General features: G+C 36.7%; 1 protein-coding gene across 1 annotated transcript in view; it reads right to left on the bottom strand.

The window, feature by feature from the left end:
- Window positions 1-330: 330 nt before the first annotated feature.
- The window catches only part of LOC127847934 (ankyrin repeat and IBR domain-containing protein 1-like), a 47,389-nt gene continuing 28,737 nt past the window's right edge, over window positions 331-18,982 (bottom strand). Inside the window, exons 13-20 of the mRNA XM_052380166.1 lie at window positions 17,900-18,056; window positions 16,566-16,708; window positions 14,325-14,534; window positions 13,341-13,497; window positions 9,993-10,148; window positions 8,876-8,981; window positions 7,716-7,837; window positions 331-7,260 (exon numbers count right to left, since the gene is read on the bottom strand). Of these exons, the coding sequence (XP_052236126.1) occupies window positions 5,834-7,260; window positions 7,716-7,837; window positions 8,876-8,981; window positions 9,993-10,148; window positions 13,341-13,497; window positions 14,325-14,534; window positions 16,566-16,708; window positions 17,900-18,056 (2,478 nt within the window). The 3' untranslated portion in view covers window positions 331-5,833. The remainder of the gene's footprint in view (window positions 7,261-7,715; window positions 7,838-8,875; window positions 8,982-9,992; window positions 10,149-13,340; window positions 13,498-14,324; window positions 14,535-16,565; window positions 16,709-17,899; window positions 18,057-18,982) is intronic.

Genomic DNA, 18,982 nt, shown 5'->3' with positions numbered 1-18,982 from the left:
GGACTGACGGAAAGACAGACTCACGTACAAAGCCAAAACAATAACCCTCCGCCGATGACGGGGGAGAATTAAGCCAGAAGAGAAAAGGAGCTTTGATATTGTTTTGCAATACATCTCAAGAAGAAATTGTGAAATTAGAAAAGAAAAAAAATAATATTATCAGTCTGTTGACAGACTTATAATTACGCTAAGTATATAGATGATTGAGTCAAAGATGATAGAGGTTGTGAAACTGATGCTAAGTGTCTTATTATGATCACGATGATGATGGTAATGATGTTGCTGACAATTATGCTGTTTATAATACTTATGATGATAACTTGAAAAGACTGAGATTACAAATTTATTTGAATGTTTTCCACTCTTTCAATACATACCAACAAACACAAATAATGTCAGATAAGAAAAATATAAATTAAAGAGAGAGACAGACAGACATATCATCACAATGTCAAACAATTATGCATACATAATTAAATAAGTCATTGTTATTCCCATAGGGACGTAAATTCAACAGAATGTACATAAATATGAATAAACAAAAGCAGCTATACAAAATGTTATGCCGGCTGTATGTTGAACACCATATTTAGAATATTAATCTTGTTCAAACTAGATTTTTTAATAGAACATGTACCCATATTTTGCTAAAAAGGCAACATTTATTGCATCGAAGGGCATTTACTTGGTAGTTTCTTCAAGCAAGGATATAAGATTTTAATATAAATATTTTATTTACTCTATCTTAAACCGACACATGAATATGAACTAACAATACTTAATAAAATTAATTAACTATCTTTAAATGGACCATAAATCTTCTGTTGTTTCCTTTGATGAAATTAATAACATACAAGTTTACTGACACTTATACTTGTATTTGTTGCAGAATCAACATTTGTGTTTTTGCATGCTATGAACAAATCTGCAGAAAATTATTCGGACTTTTAAACAGTGTATTTTGTACATAAACTAAGTTTCAGACTCTTAACACGCCGTCAAAATTGCGTTTTTTAACCCTTAAAGCGCTGGAGCTGAATTTTAAAGGCCTTTGCAAACAGTTTGGATCCAAACTGTTTGCTATTCTGATAGTATTCTTTGAAAAAAATCGAAGAAAATGCTTATTTTATAAATTCAGCAGACGACATTTTAGCAGAAGACAAATTTCCCAGCATGCAAAGGGATATAGAGTAGACCACCAAAAGTAAAAAAAGTGAACATCCACAAGATTTTTACGGCATTTATAAATTTACTAAATACTATGTTCAACGGTTTACACCTTTATACCATCAAAAAAGTTGAATATAATTATAGGCTGCAACATAAATATAATATTTAATATAGTTCAAAACAATCATGATGAGAGTGAAAATGCGCATTTAACCAAGAGTCTAACACCTGATATAAAGGTGAATTTGCGGGTTTGTAAATGTCCCGGTGGGCAATTGTGCTGGAGGGCATATGCATGTCTGAGCTCAAAATATCTGAAGGGAATATACTGGTTGAAGTGAAATATACTGGAATCTGGCCAGGCACTTTGACTCTGCATTGTTAATTGCAATCTAACACTACATGCTATATTGTTACAAGTAGAGTTCATAGTATGTCCATTCAAGAAGAACAAATGAACACATCCACAAATATGAGTTGAGACTTTCACTACACAAATAAATAACTTGTTTAATGTGTAGTTAATATTCATCTGCCAGTTGTTTCATCATACTATGTGCATATATAAAATGTCAGAACATATAAACAAACAACAATACTTAACAAATTAAAATGCATAAAAGTTATGATACAACATCAAACATAGAATGCAATTTTTATTGTTAAATATTTTCGTCTTTACTTGACCACATGATTGTACCACTGAACAAAAAAGGTACACAACAAGTTGTAATGGTTCCATAAGCAATGGGCACATACAAATAATGTGGGAAAAACAATATTGATACAGTCGATACATCACACATACTTAAAAACCAAACAGAATATATGAAACAATATTTCAAGTGAAACTTACAACATGTATTATTCCCCATACATTTTATCTTGATGAATTAACAAAGGGATTTAGTATCCTATTTTTGTATTTTGCCTTAATACATTCAAACTTAATGAAAATGTCCCTTTGGAACTGAAATCTGAAAATGACATAGTTATAGAATAATGTAAATGGTATAATCATTATTAACAAAATATAAAAACAGCTACATTAACAACATGAATAAGACATTTCAGATTCATTCCATGTTTGAATTCTTACCACACATAACAACAAAAGACATTGCACTTTATTCCCCAAACAATACGGAGACATCTAGCATACATGTATTCCCATTCCGTTGAACCAATATCAGGGCCAAGAAAATCAAATTAAATTAAAGATCTTTCTTACTAGATTCAAGTTTTTAAGGCTTCATTTTCAACCCTTAGATACTGATGCGTAGCACACAGCATATAACCTGAAAGACTGCAAGTTACTTGCAGGCTGTTCTGGTTTTATGCTGGTTGCAAAAGCTATTTTTACTTTGCTTCCAAGTGGGAAAGGGTAAAAATAAAAATGTCAAACACAACTGATTGAAAAGTCCACAGATAATACAAACACTTTCATTTTCTAGAAAGGAGCAATACATCAGAATTTGTGGTCATTGGACAGATCTTAGGTTTAAACCTTTGGGAGTTAAACCTTTTCATTTTAGCTGAAATGCCTCAAATCCCCAAGCCTTGAGATAATTGAGACTAATTGAGACACCCTTATAACCGTTTTCGGGATAGAACAAGCACTTGGAGCTGTTGATTATCTTGCTGCCAGAAGTACAATCACAGATTGGAGATCAATCCTCTTGGAGCTGTTGATTATCATAAAGTGTTGTCCCAGATTAGCCTGTACAGTCTGCACAGGCTAATCAGGGACATCACTTTCCGCTTTAATTATATTTTTGTTTTACAAAAGTCTCTTCTTTGCAAAAATCTAGTTAAGGCGGAAAATGTCCGCACAGGCTAATCAGGGACGACACTAACGCACATGCATTAAATCCCCTTCTCACATAGGGAGGCTCATTTAAGGTCTTATCACATACATGTATGCAATCCTTGAAACGTAATGTAAAGTTTATGCAAATGTCAATATAGTGATGGCCATTATAGGTGATCCCTACTTTAAGCGCAGTACCTATGGGTCAGGGAATGTCCAGTTAATTTCTAAGATAAAATATGTTTAATTAAAATACATTCTTATGAATATGGGAATATATTACAATATGAATATACACATGTATTTACATAAGAATAAATTTCAACTAGAGCTTTGTCACAGACGTGACTAAATCCCCCACATGCCGCATTGACACAGAATATTTTGCATGTTGTCCTCACAAAAAACAGCAGACACTATGCTCAATGTTTAAAACGCACTAAGTGACCCCGTGACCTAGTTTTTGTAGTTTTTGACCCGGCATGGCCCATGTTCAACTTGATCTACACATCATCTAGATAAAACTTCTGACCAAGCGTGGTGAAGATTGGATGAAAACTACTTGAATTAGAGAGCGGATACCATGCGCAATGTTTAAAACGCACTAACTGACCCGGTAACCTAGTTTTTTACCTGCCATGACCCATGTTCGAAATTGGCTTAGACATCATCTAGATACAACTTCTGACCAAGTTTGGTGAATCTCGGATCAAAACTACTTGAATTAGAGAGCGGACACCATGCTCAATGTTTAGAACGCACTAAGTGACCCAGTTAACTAGTTTTTTACCTAGACATCATCTAGATACAACATCTGACAAGTTTGGTGAAGATCGGATGAAAACAACTTGAATTAGAGAGTGGACAATTAATACAGACCGACAGACAAGCTCACTCCTATATACCCCCCTAAACTTTGTTTGTGGGGGTATAATTAAAAATATTTTTTCTTAGAAATTTACCTCATCCTTACCCTAAACCTATATACATATATAGGAAATCCATCTATAGAACACGCTTAACCCTTTGCATGCTGGGAAATTTGTCTTCTGCTAAAATGTTGTCTGCTGACTTTGTAAAATTAGCATTTTCTTAGATTTTTTTCAAAGAATACTATCAAAATAGCAAACAGTTTGGATCCTGATGAGATGCCACGTTCAGTGGCGTCTCATCTGGATCCAAACTGTTTGCAAAGGTCTTCAAAATTCGGTTCCAGCACTGAAAGAGTTAACATGTCACATTTATGTGAAATTACATTTCTCGCAATAACCATTATGTCTTATAATCCTGCATTAAATGGCACATATTCTCATATGTAATATAAGTTCACGATATTAGTTGTTACTATTTAACTCTTTCAGTGCTGGAACCGCATTTTGAAGGCCTTTGCAAACAGTGTGGATCCCGATGAGATGCCACAGAATGGATCCAAACTGTTTGCTATTCTGATAGTATCGGAAAAAAAATCGAAGAAAATGCTAATTTTAGAAATTCAGCAGAAGACATTTTACCAGACAACAAATTTCCCAGCATGCAAAGGGTTAAAATTCTTTCTTTATCTGATACAGAAACTAAAGTTTTGCAGTCAATGTTCAAATAACACTTATGATCAGGTACAGTAGCTACACCAATGGTGTTCTTTAAAATGTAAATGCTATTAAAAAAAAACACTTCATTTTTAAGAAACACAAAACCATGCCTAAATATAAAAGCAAGAATCAAATGTGTCTTGTTCTCAGAAAACTGGGCATAATGCATGTGCATAAAGTGTCGTCCAAGATTAGCCTGTGCAGTCCGCACAGGCTAATCAGGGACGACACTTTCCGCTTTAATGGTATTTTTAGTTTCAAGGAAGTCCCTCCTTACAGAAAATCAAGTTTAGGCGGAAAGTGTCGTCCCTGATTAGCCTGTGCGGACTGCACAGGCTAATCTGGGATGACACTTTACGCACATGTATTATGCCCAGTTTTATCAGAACAAGAATCAAATATTCCAAAGCTCATCATTGCAAATAGATCAATAACAACAAAATGACAACTTGTTCAGATTAAGATTTTTAAATCCTGATCACTTTCATGAAATATCTACACATGTACTGGTGTTAACAAGAGATGTGTTTGTCAGAAACACATCGCCCCCTACTGCGCCACTTTGATCTATATATATCTTTTTAAATATATCTCTTTGAATTATATCATTTGGCAGGTACAGATCATTTTAACAAGGGTGGTAATATAAAATATTACTTCCCTTGTGAAAATGATCTGAACCTGCCAAATGATAAATAGAAATTATCTCTCTTTAAAGCTTGTTACATCCCTTGAATTTTTATTTTTGACCATTGACCTTGAAGGATTACCTTAACCTTGACTTTGCACCTCTCAAACTGTGCAGCTCCATGAGATACACATGCATGCCAAATATCAAGTTGCTATCTTCAATATTGCAAAAGTTATGGGCAATGTTAATGTTTTCAGATGGAAGGATGGACGGACAGACTGACGGACAGTTCAACTGCTATATGCCACCCTACCGGGGGCATAAAAATGTTTGTACATAATGTTTTTTTTTAAATTTCAATAAAACATGGGTCTATAACACCCTAGATATATCAAGTGTAAATGAAAAATCAGTTAAAATAATCCTTAAATAACCATAAAAATTAAAATAAGTATTACTAATTTCTTTTGGATGCTTTTCCAACATAACATGGTGATAAAGTGCCCATCATGATTATCGACAACTGAGTTTGTAAATGTTGTACATTGACAAACTCAATATTAACTCAAAGTTACTGAAAGTTATTCACTCAACCATTGACATTTAGTTTACTTAAAACCATCGAGAAGCTCATTAAACATATGTTGACCGACTTTCAGCAACAGTGGTTCCCTCGTCAACAGTTTCAAGTAGAGAAATATCTCCTGAATTTTGCAAGGAATTTTCCTCTTCCTCTTTGTACATGGTTATTGGGTCAACATTCATTAAGGCATCTGGGGATTCAAGATCTATTACTTCACAATCTGTCAAAACTCTACTTAAATGATCACTTTCTAGAGTTATTCCATTAGCATTTTCATTTTCCTCACTTTCTAGAGTAACTTCAATATCTACCATTTTTTCATTTTGTTGAGTTTCTCCATTGACATATTCACAGACATTCTCCTTGGAGCAACCATGACCAGCCGCTTGTTTGTCGTCTGTTTTTTCTGCTTCACTGCATATGCCCGTAAGAGATGCCAAACTGACTTGTCTATTTATAGATATGATGTCATCTGGAAAAGTCATAACCTCTGACCCTTTTGAAAATTGAGCAGGCGGTACTTGAGTATATGAATCCAATTCTAACTCATTCTGCATGTCTAGAGTCATTTTTAACATGGTCTCAGTCAGTTCGATAAATGATCGCTGATTGGTGGAGGCGTGTTCAGACTGACCAATCAGATTCAACAGTTTATTTTCCTCCTCACCAGTCAAAGGGCTTGTTTCACTCAGAGTGTCATCGTGTCTGTAATAGCTGTTTTGATTAGGCAGATCGGCACATGAGCAACCTTCGACGCTGGAATCGGTCTCCGGCGTATGCATGTGTTTCGGCTCATGCACAAGTTGGGGTCTGTAGCCCCAAACTTCACTAGAGCTTGACTCAGAAAAGTCTGACTCTGGGCTAAGGAGAGTAAACACTTTCTCATCTTCACCCGGGGTGTTGGCAGAAAACAGACGTCCGTTTCCGTGTTCCACGACCTTTGGCTTGCTCCTCGACAAATTACTGAAGTCTTTCTTCATGAAATTCTTCGTTTTATCATCCTCATCAATATGAATATTTGAAACAGAAATATCTTTAATGGGACCAAAACTTCTACAAGAGGCTATCGGTTCACCATTGGACTTGTCAATCGCGTCCATATTTAAGAGTTTCTGCAAAATTGGACCGCCCAAACTGAAATCGTCCACAGACTGGTTTTCACTTTCCTCACCAATACTAGAAACTGAGACGCCACCACAAGCACCCAGCACTTCAAGATCATCGAACGGCGGGCATTCGGAGCTTGGCAAGTCTGGTTCCCCGGTATGCAGGTACTTGTTGGTAACCAATGGTGATAGACTGGTCGCTGCCTGACAACTTGAGCAATCTGGATGGTACAAGTCTTCCACGCTCTTGTTTGGTACCCTGCTCACAACTGTGGACTGGTTCTCACCGAATCTACTCAGACTGAATGGCCTGTCATTATCATCTGCTCCAGACTGGTCTAGACTGGTCTTCAGGTCAGTCTCCTCATTGTCTGAATCAAAACAAGCATGCAAGGACATGATTATGAAACTGGTTTATTATTTTTTTAATCTGGATGATTTTCTAAATTATCATTATAATTATTTAACGTACAGGAGAATTTGTTTTAGGACATTAAGAGCATTTTCTTATAAAAAAAGGCAAATGATGCTGCAAAAAGTAACAATATTATTATATTATAGTTTTGAAATTGTTTGATATCAGGTTTTACTCTTGTTTTCTGCATTTTTTAAAATTGTCTGTAAAAGACATTTCTTTATCATAAGTAAAAAGCTTATTTAAAAAATGACTAGTTAAAAACTGTTATTTGGTATTGTTCATCTTGGAACAAGAAAAACATTCATGCAGACAAGCTGAAAACGCAATCAGTCCAAGGCAATCAAACAACTGCAGAAAAGGTTTCAGATAAAAGAAATGTTCCCCAGTTATTCGCTCTTTTACACTCACCATCCAAAAGGGAGGTCAACTCCAGCAAACGTCTTATCTCTATATCGAGGGTTTCACTTGGCGTGTAAGTTGCCTCCCTTGATGCCTGCCTGTTATTGCTGCTACTTGAGGGTTCTTCAGATCTACACACACAGGTAAAGTTAAATTCTTAGTGTAAAATTAAATAACACTATTGCAATTTACAAATTGAAGCATTCATATCTACGCACACAGAAATAGATACATTCTTATTGCAATATTAAGTAACGCTATATCAAGCATTCATTTGTTTTAAGTACATTAACCTTTCAATTACTAGTCAATTACCAAAACCATTTACAATTTGTTTATTGATTACTGATAATACATACCTTTATCCCCCATATTTGTCTACAGTTACAATGCAATTATTGTGGAACTATTGAACCTTATAGAAATGTTGAATAATCACTTCCAGATTACTTCAAATGAAAATGCGGAATTTAATTAACTGCAGATGCCCCTGGTGCAAGAGTGGTCAGTATTGATTTTTTGGCTCATTTAAATGAAGTCTTACGCCAAAAATAGTCAATGTCAAGATGTGGTCAGGTGATGTGTGTTGAAATTTGTTCACATATAATAACAAACATGCACGAATCAAAGCTTTGTAGGTAGCAGTATAGTTCCTGGACGAAACGGTCAATTTGGATAGATGCTGGACGAAACGATCAATTTGGATAGATGCTAAACGAAACGGTCAATTTGGATAGATGCTGGACGAAACGGTCAATTTGGGTAAATCATGATTTGACCTTCATAATTGGTCTAATAGTATCTCAATGTGAAGGTCGAACTAAGGTCAGGTGATGAGGGTATGCTGATTATGTTTAAATACAACATCCATGCAAGAATCAAGCATTGTCAAAAGAATGAGTGATGTAATACCAAACCTGCCATTTTGAGTTAAAATCTTAAAGGCGGATGAACAAATTTGGACGGACAGGCTGATCACTATATGCCCTCTGCATCAGTAAATCTTGGTTACCATCAGTTAAAAAATATGGGTACCATCAGTTAATGCTGGGTACCATCAGTTAATGCTGGGTACCACCAGTAAATGCTGGGTACCATCAGTAAATGCTGGGTACCATCAGTTATGCTGGGGACATAAACAAATACTTTTCAGAATGTTGTTAACTGACCTCTCAGCCTGGCTGAGTATGCCCTGGTCCTGGAGGAACTGTATGCGAGACATCTCCAGCGCCCGCAGTATGTCCATTCTCTCATCCATGTGCATCTCAGACATGCCTGAACAATGTAACATCTCTGAGTAAGAAGTTATATATTGGCAACTAACATCCATGTACATCTCTGACATACATGGATTGTGCAGTATTGCTGAATTAGAAGTGATATCTTGGGGAGTAACAGACTTACTCCAGCTACAATTAGAAGCGTTATATTGGCCAGTAACATATTTTCTCCGGGATTTGCTGAAAAAAAACTACTTTTGTATCTATTTTCATTAAAGTTGATGTATTGAAACCCTGTGTTTTTTCACGCTTTGGAGAAGGGCCCTTTAGAAGGGATGTTGTACAAAAAAGCAGGCAAATTTTTTCAGATAAGCATGTTACCATGTTTGCTCCCTTCATTGAAATAAAATATTATTTAATTCTTCGCTAAAAGTATTACATCAAAATGTGCTGAAACTTGGTTTTATAAAAATTGCTTGTCTTAACTAAGTAAATTGTTGCCCAATTTAAGTTTTTCTACATGTAAAACTAACATTGAGAGGGGAATTTTAAAGTTTAACCCGTTACCACTTAGATACCTACTTTGACACATTTGTAGTCCCATAGAAAGTTAAATTTTATTAAATACCTTTCTTTAAAGGCTTCATTTTCAACCCTTAGTTATTGATGAGCAGCAAACAGCATAAAACCTGAAAGACTGCGAGTTACTTGCAGGCTATTCTGGTTTAATGCTGGTTGCAAAAGCTATTTTCACGTTGCTTCTGAGTGGGAAAGGGTTAATAGGGGAAAGAATCTTTTAGCAGGGAAATGGTGCTGAATTTTTGCTGACATAAGTACACTACGATCTGCATATTTCATTTCTTCTTTTTAATTTTGCAGATAATGTCACAAATAGGACAAATAAGAATAGTTGGCATTGGGAAGGGTCTTACGTTCAGACTCCAAAAGCAGTAGAAATAATGCCTGAATTTTTTTAACACTCTTTAATTATCTCTTTCTTTTCTAGTCCCTGATTTAGAAAGTTTTGCATACAAAACAATAAAAAAAGCAAACGAGTGTTCCTTACTCGGCAACGGTTCGTCGTCCAGGCGCTGCTTGTGCATACGAGAGCACCGGAGACTACAGAACTTGTGGTACTCGCCCGTGCGGGGGTTCTTGGCGCAGGGTCTGGCACAGCATTCACGCGTGCACATCTCAGGCATTGGGTCCATCATGGACATGGCTGAAATAGGTACAGGGCTCATATTTATATTTAATGATTCTTTAAAGATAGTCTCAAAATAAAGAATATTATTTTAATTAAAATGTTTAATGATTGCTTTAATTTTGTGTAAGGCCTATCATTAACCTCCTCTATCCACATCATTAACATCCTCTATCCATAACATAAACCTCCTCTATCCACATCATGAACCTCCTCTATCCACCTCCTCTATCAACATCATTAACCTCCTCTATCCACAACATTAACCTCCTCTATCCACAACATTAACCTCATCTATCCACATCATTAACCTCCTCTATCCACATCATTAACCTCATCTATCCACATCATGAATGTCCTCTATCCACCTCCTCTATCAACATCATTAACCTCATCTATCCACATCATGAACCTCCTCTATCCACCTCCTGTATCAACATCATTAACCTCCTCTATCCACAACATTAACCTCCTCTATCCACATCATTAACCTCCTCTATCCACAACATTAACCTCCTCTATCCACATCATTAACCTCCTCTATCCACAACATTAATCTCCTCTATCCACATCATTAACCTCCTCTATCCACAACATTAACCTCCTCTATCCACAACATTAACCTCCTCTATCCACATCATTAACCTCCTCTATCCACATCATTAACCTCCTCTATCCACATCATTAACCTCCTCTATCCACAACGTTAACCTCCTCTATCCACATCATTAACCTCCTCTATCCACAACATTAACCTCCTCTATCCACATCATTAACCTCCTCTATCCACATCATTAACCTCCTATATTCACATCATTAACCTCCTCTATCCACAACATTAACCTCCTCTATCCACATCATTAACCTCCTCTATCCACAACATTAACCTCGTCTATCCACAACATTAACCTCCTCTATCCACATCATTAACCTCATCTATCCACATCATGAACCTCCTCTATCCACCTCCTCTATCCACATCATTAACCTCCTCTATCCACAACATTAACCTCCTCTATCCACATCATTAACCTCCTCTATCCACATAATTAATGGCCTCTATCCACATCATTCTTTATGTAGAACATTTTCTTAATGACATAATTTTACCAGTGGTAGCCTGTATATATTCAAACCCTCAATGTATTTTTCTTGGTTCTAAGTCTATAATTTATTCTTAAGTCTAACTCTAAGAATGGGTTGATGAATATATGACCCAGGTCTTTACCTGTATTTCTGGTCTAATATGACCCAGGTCTTTACCTGTATTTCTGGTCTAATATGACCCAGGTCTTTACCTGTATTTCTGGTCTAATATGACCCAGGTCTTTACCTGTATTTCTGGTCTAATATGACCCAGGTCTTTACCTGCATTTCTGGTCTAATATGACCCAGGTCTTTACCTGTATTTCTGGTCTAATATGACCCAGGTCTTTACCTGTATTTCTGGTCTAATATGACCCAGGTCTTTACCTGTATTTCTGGTCTAATATGACCCAGGTCTTTACCTGTATTTCTGGTCTAATATGACACAGGTCTTTACCTGTATTTCTGGTCTAATATGACCCAGGTCTTTACCTGTATTTCTGGTCTAAATATGGGACTTGGACCCAGGTCTTTACCTGTATTTCTGGTCTAAATATGGGACTTGATGTGTCTTTAAAGAAATTTCAACCCCATGCCCAGATTGCCATATTACTGAATTTAGTAGGTATATACATTTGTGTATATTTTAACTTATGCATCATTGCTTGCTACCAACATCTATCATAGTTATTCCGGTATTATATTGTTTTTTAGGGTATCTTTCACATTTTCTTTACTTGAGGAAGATGTTCGTCATAAATAGCTGTTTACTGTCAACTAAAAATATCCCTCTGCAACTCTAAAACCGTTATAAGTCTTGATAAGACGTGGCCCAAATGTCAAAATGGGTATAATTTGGGGATTGGCAATTTTTTGGACACATTTGAATTGTGATGGAGCAAGGGTTCAGATTGAGTTGTCTAGGGTTGAGATGTTCTTGATGTGGATAAACCTTACACCAATGTTTGTACCTTGATAGACCTGGTGTAAAGCTGACCCTAGTATTTATGTCTGGCATTTCCTGTAGATAAATCTTGTATTCAGACAGCTTGATCTATTTTCTCATAAAACTGTTTTCACTTGATGGGTCTATTTACCAATCCTTTGTTTTCCCTTGTATCCAGAGAGCTGGATATATTTACCCATACTTTGTGTTGTTGATGGATCTATTTTCACATACCATTGTTTGCCCTTAATGGATTTATTTTCAAAACACATTTGTTTTATTTTTATGGATCTATTTTCCCATGCCTTTTTTGCTCTTGATGGCTCTATTTCCCCACACCTGTGTTTGACCTTGATGGATCTATTTCCCCCATACCTTTGTTTGACCTTGATGGATCTCTTTTCCCATAACTTTGTTTGACCTTGATGGATCTCTTTTCCCATACCTTTGTTTTACCTTGATGAATCTATTTCCCCATACCTTTTTTGCCCTTGATGGATCTATTTCCCCATACCTTTTTTTGCCCTTGATGTATATATTTCCCCATACCTTTGTTTCACCTTGATGGATCTAATTCCCCATACCTTTGTTTGACCTTGATGGATCTATTTTCATATACCTTTGTTTGGCCTTGATGGATCTATTTCCCCATTCCTTTGTTTGACCTTGATGGATCTATTTCCCCACACCTTTGTTTGACATTGATGTATCTATTTCCCCATACCTTTGTTTGACCTTGATGGATCTATTTTCCCATACATTTGTTTGCCCTTGATGGATCTATTTCCCCATACCTTTGTTTGACCTTGATGGATCTATTTCCCCATACCTTTGTTTGACCTTGATGTATCTATTTCCCCATACCTTTGTTTGACCTTGATGGATCTATTTCCCCATACCTTTGTTTGACCTTGATGGATCTATTTCCCCATACCTTTGTTTGACCTTGATGGATATATTTCCCCATACCTTTGTTTGAACTTGATGGATCTATTTCCCCATACCTTTGTTTGACCTTGATGTATCTATTTTCCCATACCTTTGTTTGCCCTTGATGGATCTATTTTCCCATACCCTTGTTTGACCTTGATGGATCTATTTCCCCATACCTTTGTTTGACCTTGATGGATCTATTTACCCATACCTTTGTTTAACCTTGATGGATTTATTTCCCATACCTTTGTTTGCCCTTGATGGAGTCTCATCATCTGAGTCATCGCTAGGCCAATCCAAGATGGCCGCTATGTTAGTGTGCCGACCAGAGGCATCCACTATCCAGGGGTTTTCTGGATCAAAGTCTTCGATAGAAGCCAGAATTGCCTTCCTCATATCCTCCTAACAAAACAAGCAAGCTTTTTATTTGAAAACCTTTGCTCATAAGTATCATCCATATTTACTAACATAACAAGCAAGTTTTTTTTAAACCTTTGCATATTTTTATCATCTATCTATATTCAAAAACAAAAAACAAGCATGTTTTTTTTCTTCAAAACTTCTGTATTTTTATCAACCAATATATTTCCTATGTCTGGCATTAAATAAAATATATTGGTCTTAACACACTGCCAATTATGTGTATCATCATGCAAAATTCACATGGCATATATTGTCACACACAAAATAAAAACGAACAGTTTGTATCTTGTTAAATCTATGTTACTAGACCACATCTAGTGTTGAAATTTTGAAAATTGCTATTAGTAACACTGATTTTTTCAGTGCTAACTTTATTTTATGAAACATTTTACAAAATGTTTGTTGATTTTGAGTGTATATGGGACTTTAAAATTAAAACAAAATTTGTATTAGCTTTTTTACCAAAGCATAGCACTTAAAAAATAACAAATTCGTTTATTACTTCTTGCAAAGTAGGATTACAAAGATTTTAAGAATTTTTTATAAATATGGTCTCTGAGTAAATTGTGAAGACAGGGTTTTAAACTAGAAAGTTTAGCATAATTGCATTCACTTCTTTTGAAGACAGGGTTTTAAACTAGAAAGTTGACCATAATTGCATTCACTTCTTTTTTCAGTAATATTTCATCAAAATTTAACAAAATACAAGTAATATTACCTCAAACGAAGCCTCATTAAATGATTATCCAGACCCATAACTGGTTTTCCCATGAATGTGTGAACTCAAGACCACAAAATATGCTTACATCATCTACATCCATGCTGTACTTCCGTCGCTTTTTCCGCAAGCCCGGCGGTGTTTCTGGTGGAACAAGACCCTTGGATATTGCAGTGAGAAAATCATGGCGCTTCCTGTGACAAAGCTGGGCCTGCTCTATTATCTTCTTGCGAGGCGTCCTCAGGTACAACCGGTTCACCATCTGGGAAAGGATCTCTGTACATTCCTCCAGCTCCGTCTGAAACAAATGTAATGGATTAAATAAAAGGAATAAACAAGCGCACACAAAAGACCTCAGCCTGCTCTATTATCTTGTAGCGAGGCGTGCTCAGGTACAACCGGTTCACCATCTGAGATAAGATCTCTGTACATTCCTCCAGCTCCACCTCAGACAAATGTAATAGATTAAACATATTGTACAATTAAGGTTTCAAATCTACTTTGAGGAATAATTTTATACAAGAAGCAAAGTTAACTTTTCACATTATGTAAGTTGTTTAAAATGATTCACAAAAACTCGTCAATCAAAGGACTGAAAGGATCATTTATATGAGCTTCACTCTGTTAAACTGGGTTTAATGCATGTGCTTAAAGTGTTGTCCCAGATTAGCCTATGCATTCAGGGAGGACATTTTCCGCTGTTATGATATTTTTCATTCAAAGCAAGTCTCATCTTATCCAGTAAAGCCGGAAAGTGTCATCCCTGATAAGCCTGTACGAAGTGTCATCCCTGATAAGCCGGAAAGTGTCATCCCTGATAAGCCTGTACGAAGTGTCATCCCTGATAAGCCTGTACGAAGTGTCATCCCTGATAAGCCGGAAAGTGTCATCCCTGATAAGCCTGTACGAAGTGTCATCCCTGATAAGCCTGTACGAAGTGTCATCCCTGATAAGCCTGTACAAAGTGTCATCCCTGATAAGCCTGTACGAAGTGTCATCCCTGAAAAGCCTGTACTGTCATCCCTGATAAGCCTGTACGAAGTGTCATCCCTGATAAGCCTGTACTGTCATCCCTGATAAGCCTGTACGCAGTGTCATCCCTGATAAGCCTGTACTGTCATCCCTGATAAGCCTGTACGCAGTGTCATCCCTGATAAGCCTGTACTGTCATCCCTGATAAGCCTGTACGAAGTGTCATCCCTGATAAGCCTGTACTGTCATCCCTGATAAGCCTGTACGAAGTGTCATCCCTGATAAGCCTGTACTGTCATCCCTGATAAGCCTGTACGAAGTGTCATCCCTGATAAGCCTGTACGAAGTGTCATCCCTGATAAGCCTGTACGAAGTGTCATCCCTGATAAGCCTGTACGAAGTGTCATCCCTGATAAGCCTGTACGAAGTGTCATCCCTGATAAGCCTGTACGAAGTGTCATCCCTGATAAGCCTGTACTAAGTGTCATCCCTGATAAGCCTGTACGAAGTGTCATCCCTGATAAGCCTGTACTGTCATCCCTGATAAGCCTGTACGCACATGCATTAAACCCTGTTTTCATAGTGCGAGGCTCAAATGTAATCAATTAAACATAATAACAAACAAGAAACAAATATAAAAGAATGGAACACTTTTCAAACCCAGTCTAAAACTATACACGAGTTTGTTTGGATTGTTTGCTGTTTCAACAGTACTTCACAGAGGTCACTTAACCCAGTCACACTTTTTCTGTACTATGTACCCGCAACAGACAAATACCTTCTTGTACTATGTACCAGCAACAGACAAATGCCTTCTTGTACTATGTACCAGCAACAGACAAATGCCTTCTTGTACTATGTACCAGCAACAGACAAATGCCTTCTTGTACTATGTACCAGCAACAGACAAATGCCTTCTTGTACTATGTACCAGCAACAGACAAATGCCTTCTTGTACTATGTACCAGCAACATACAAATGCCCAACTTGAATAAGAGGTAGGGGTAAAAGTCAAAGGCATTTTTCATGACTTATCACCATAAAAAAACATTGTGATGGCCAGAAATCTAAAAGCCATTCTAGGATTTGATATATATTGCCTGGCTGCATAACTCGTGTGGTGTAATACTTAATGTTATTGATTAAAAAAAACAAAACGTCCTAGATTCTATAAGTTCACAATAAAATTCACTATTCAACCTCAGTCTTGCTTAAATTTACTATGGCTTATGCCTTTATTGCCTCTTTTTAACAAACAATTACTACTACTCAAGTGCACCAGTGTTGTTTTTGACACCTGATCAGTGATTTATTGTCAAATCACATTAAAATCTTTTTTAATTTTCAACATTATTACCTGCATGAATTCAAAGACTATTTTGCGATAAGCAGGGCCGTCCAAATAGTAGCCATACACATAGGAGTACTTGAGGACCCGTCGGGACTTGAGTAGTTTGTGAACGGCCTCCTCAACAAACTTGGTCTCATCCTTGGCTGTGGCTGAGGGTAAAAATATGAGCTGTTCTGTGAAAAGGGGGTTTTACCCTTTCAGTGCGGGAACCAAATTTTGAAGGCCTTTGCAAACAGTTTGGAACCAGATGAGACGCCACAGAACGTGGCGTCTCATCAGGATCCAAACTGTTTGCTATTCTGATAGTATTCTTTGAAAAAAATCGAAGAAAATGCTAATTTTTAAAATTCTGCAGACGACAAATTTCCCAGCATGCAAAAGTTTAATGCATGTGTGTAAAGTGTTGTCCCAAATTAGCCTGAACACTGAACAGTTTGCACAGGCCAATCAAGGACAACACCTTCCCCCTTTTATGATATTTTTCGTTTCAAGAAAGTCTCTTCTTAGCAAAAATAAAGTTTTTGCGTGTCGTCCCTAATTAGGGACGACACTTTACGCACATGCATTAAACCACTTTTATCCACAGAGCACGACTCCTATAAAATGCCATGTAAAATATTGCGTATTTAGCTCAAAACAATTGTATCTCATAGAGAAATTGTATGCATAAACAAACATTTTCAGAGATAAATCTTATGCAGAAACAACAGTCTTGTAGAGAAATTGTATGAAGAAACAACAGTCTTGTAGAGAAATTATATGCAAAAAGTAGATTGTACCATACTGATCTTTATTATCACAAGTTTTGGTTAAAAATTTGTAATTGCATTTGTTCCTTATAAATAAACAAACATAGCTAAATCCCTTTGTTTTCCTCACTTAATGGACTAAATCTAGGATTTTATGGTTCAGTTTTGAAATTCTATTAAAGAAAGCGAAACCCAATTTTCATATTCAACAAAGATAGATCATTAAACAGGATCGCAAAATCTTAGAAATATGTAAGAGCGAATGTGACTCTTGCCAAAATTCTTCCAGATCTGTTTAAGAAAGGTCTTTAGTAGATGACAACTTTTATCAGAACGTTTACTAGTAATATGCTCACCAAACAGGCACACTACTAAGTACAATGCTCTCAAATACCTGAATACAATCATAAAACTTCCAAAAATATTAAACTTCAGACAATGGAAAAGTGTAGATTTTGAAGCTAACGTTAACATACAAATAACTTGCAGAAAATTAGAAATTAGGTCAAATGCCGTCTATAAATATTTGTGATTTTCCATTCAAAATAATGAGTGTCACATATAGTCCTTTCTAAGATCATTGATATTTACCAAGGTCATTGACAGCTTCTGCCAGCTTTAGCATTTTTTCCTTCGCTGTTTTCATCAGCGGTTCTTCAAACTTGTAGCTGTTTTCGTGGTTCTTGTAGCGCGTGTAGTAGTGCACAAACTTATTCAGCTCCTGCATCTTGCTGTTCTTTGACTCAGCCTTTATGGGCAGGAAAACAAAATCACAGCATGAAGTTAGTTTAAACCATTTAATTTAGTTAAAACCAATGTATTTTAGATCAATGGCATCAAAAGTCTACAGCTTATTGAAACGCTCTCGAATCCATTTCCTGGGTAGAAGCACTTGGTGTTTTTAAGGGGACATATAAAGAATGCTCCTACAGTGGGGATTAAACCCATGACCTTTTGGTCGCTAAGCAGACACCATAGAAACTATGCCATGGCAACCTCATAGGATGAGCATGAGCTCCAGAGCCACAAAGGTCACTCAACTGGACAATGGAGACTCAACTGGACAATGGAGACTCAACTGGACAATGGAGACTCAACTGGACAATGGAGACTCAACTGGACAATAGAGACTCAACTGGACAATGGAGACTCAACTGGACAATGGAGACACAACTGGACAATGGAGACTCAACTGGACAATGGAGACTCAACTAAAGAAAACTAACTCCATAGACTGCTTGATAATATGTAGAGCTAAAATAATCTTGTTACAGATATTCTTAGTTGTACAAGCAAATTCGTTGAATCAACATCCCCTGCCAAACATAAATTTGAACGGACGCATGGACAGACCTACTGACAGACGGACGGACTGACAGTCGGACTGAAGGAAGGACAACGCCAATTCTATATCCCCCCTTTGGTGGATGATAAAAAGTGCATTCCCATCATACAAGTTTGAAAGATGTTCGTTAAATAGCGGACGTCTTTTTGTTGTGGGGCTTTACAAACCAAGCAAACTACACGTTAGTTAGAACAAAGCACCACAACAACATAGTGAAGTGAACACAATGAAAGGTTCTGGACTGGTCCCCACTCAGACTGTGCTCTGTCAAGATCTTCATAAAGACACAAAGTACTGATTCTACCCAGGAATCAGACTCAAGTAATACA

This window comes from Dreissena polymorpha, chromosome 10, assembly GCF_020536995.1.
Source record: "Dreissena polymorpha isolate Duluth1 chromosome 10, UMN_Dpol_1.0, whole genome shotgun sequence".
Lineage (NCBI taxonomy): Eukaryota > Metazoa > Mollusca > Bivalvia > Myida > Dreissenidae > Dreissena > Dreissena polymorpha.
Note: the sequence above shows the minus strand (reverse complement) of the source record. Positions and strands in the feature narration are given on the sequence as shown.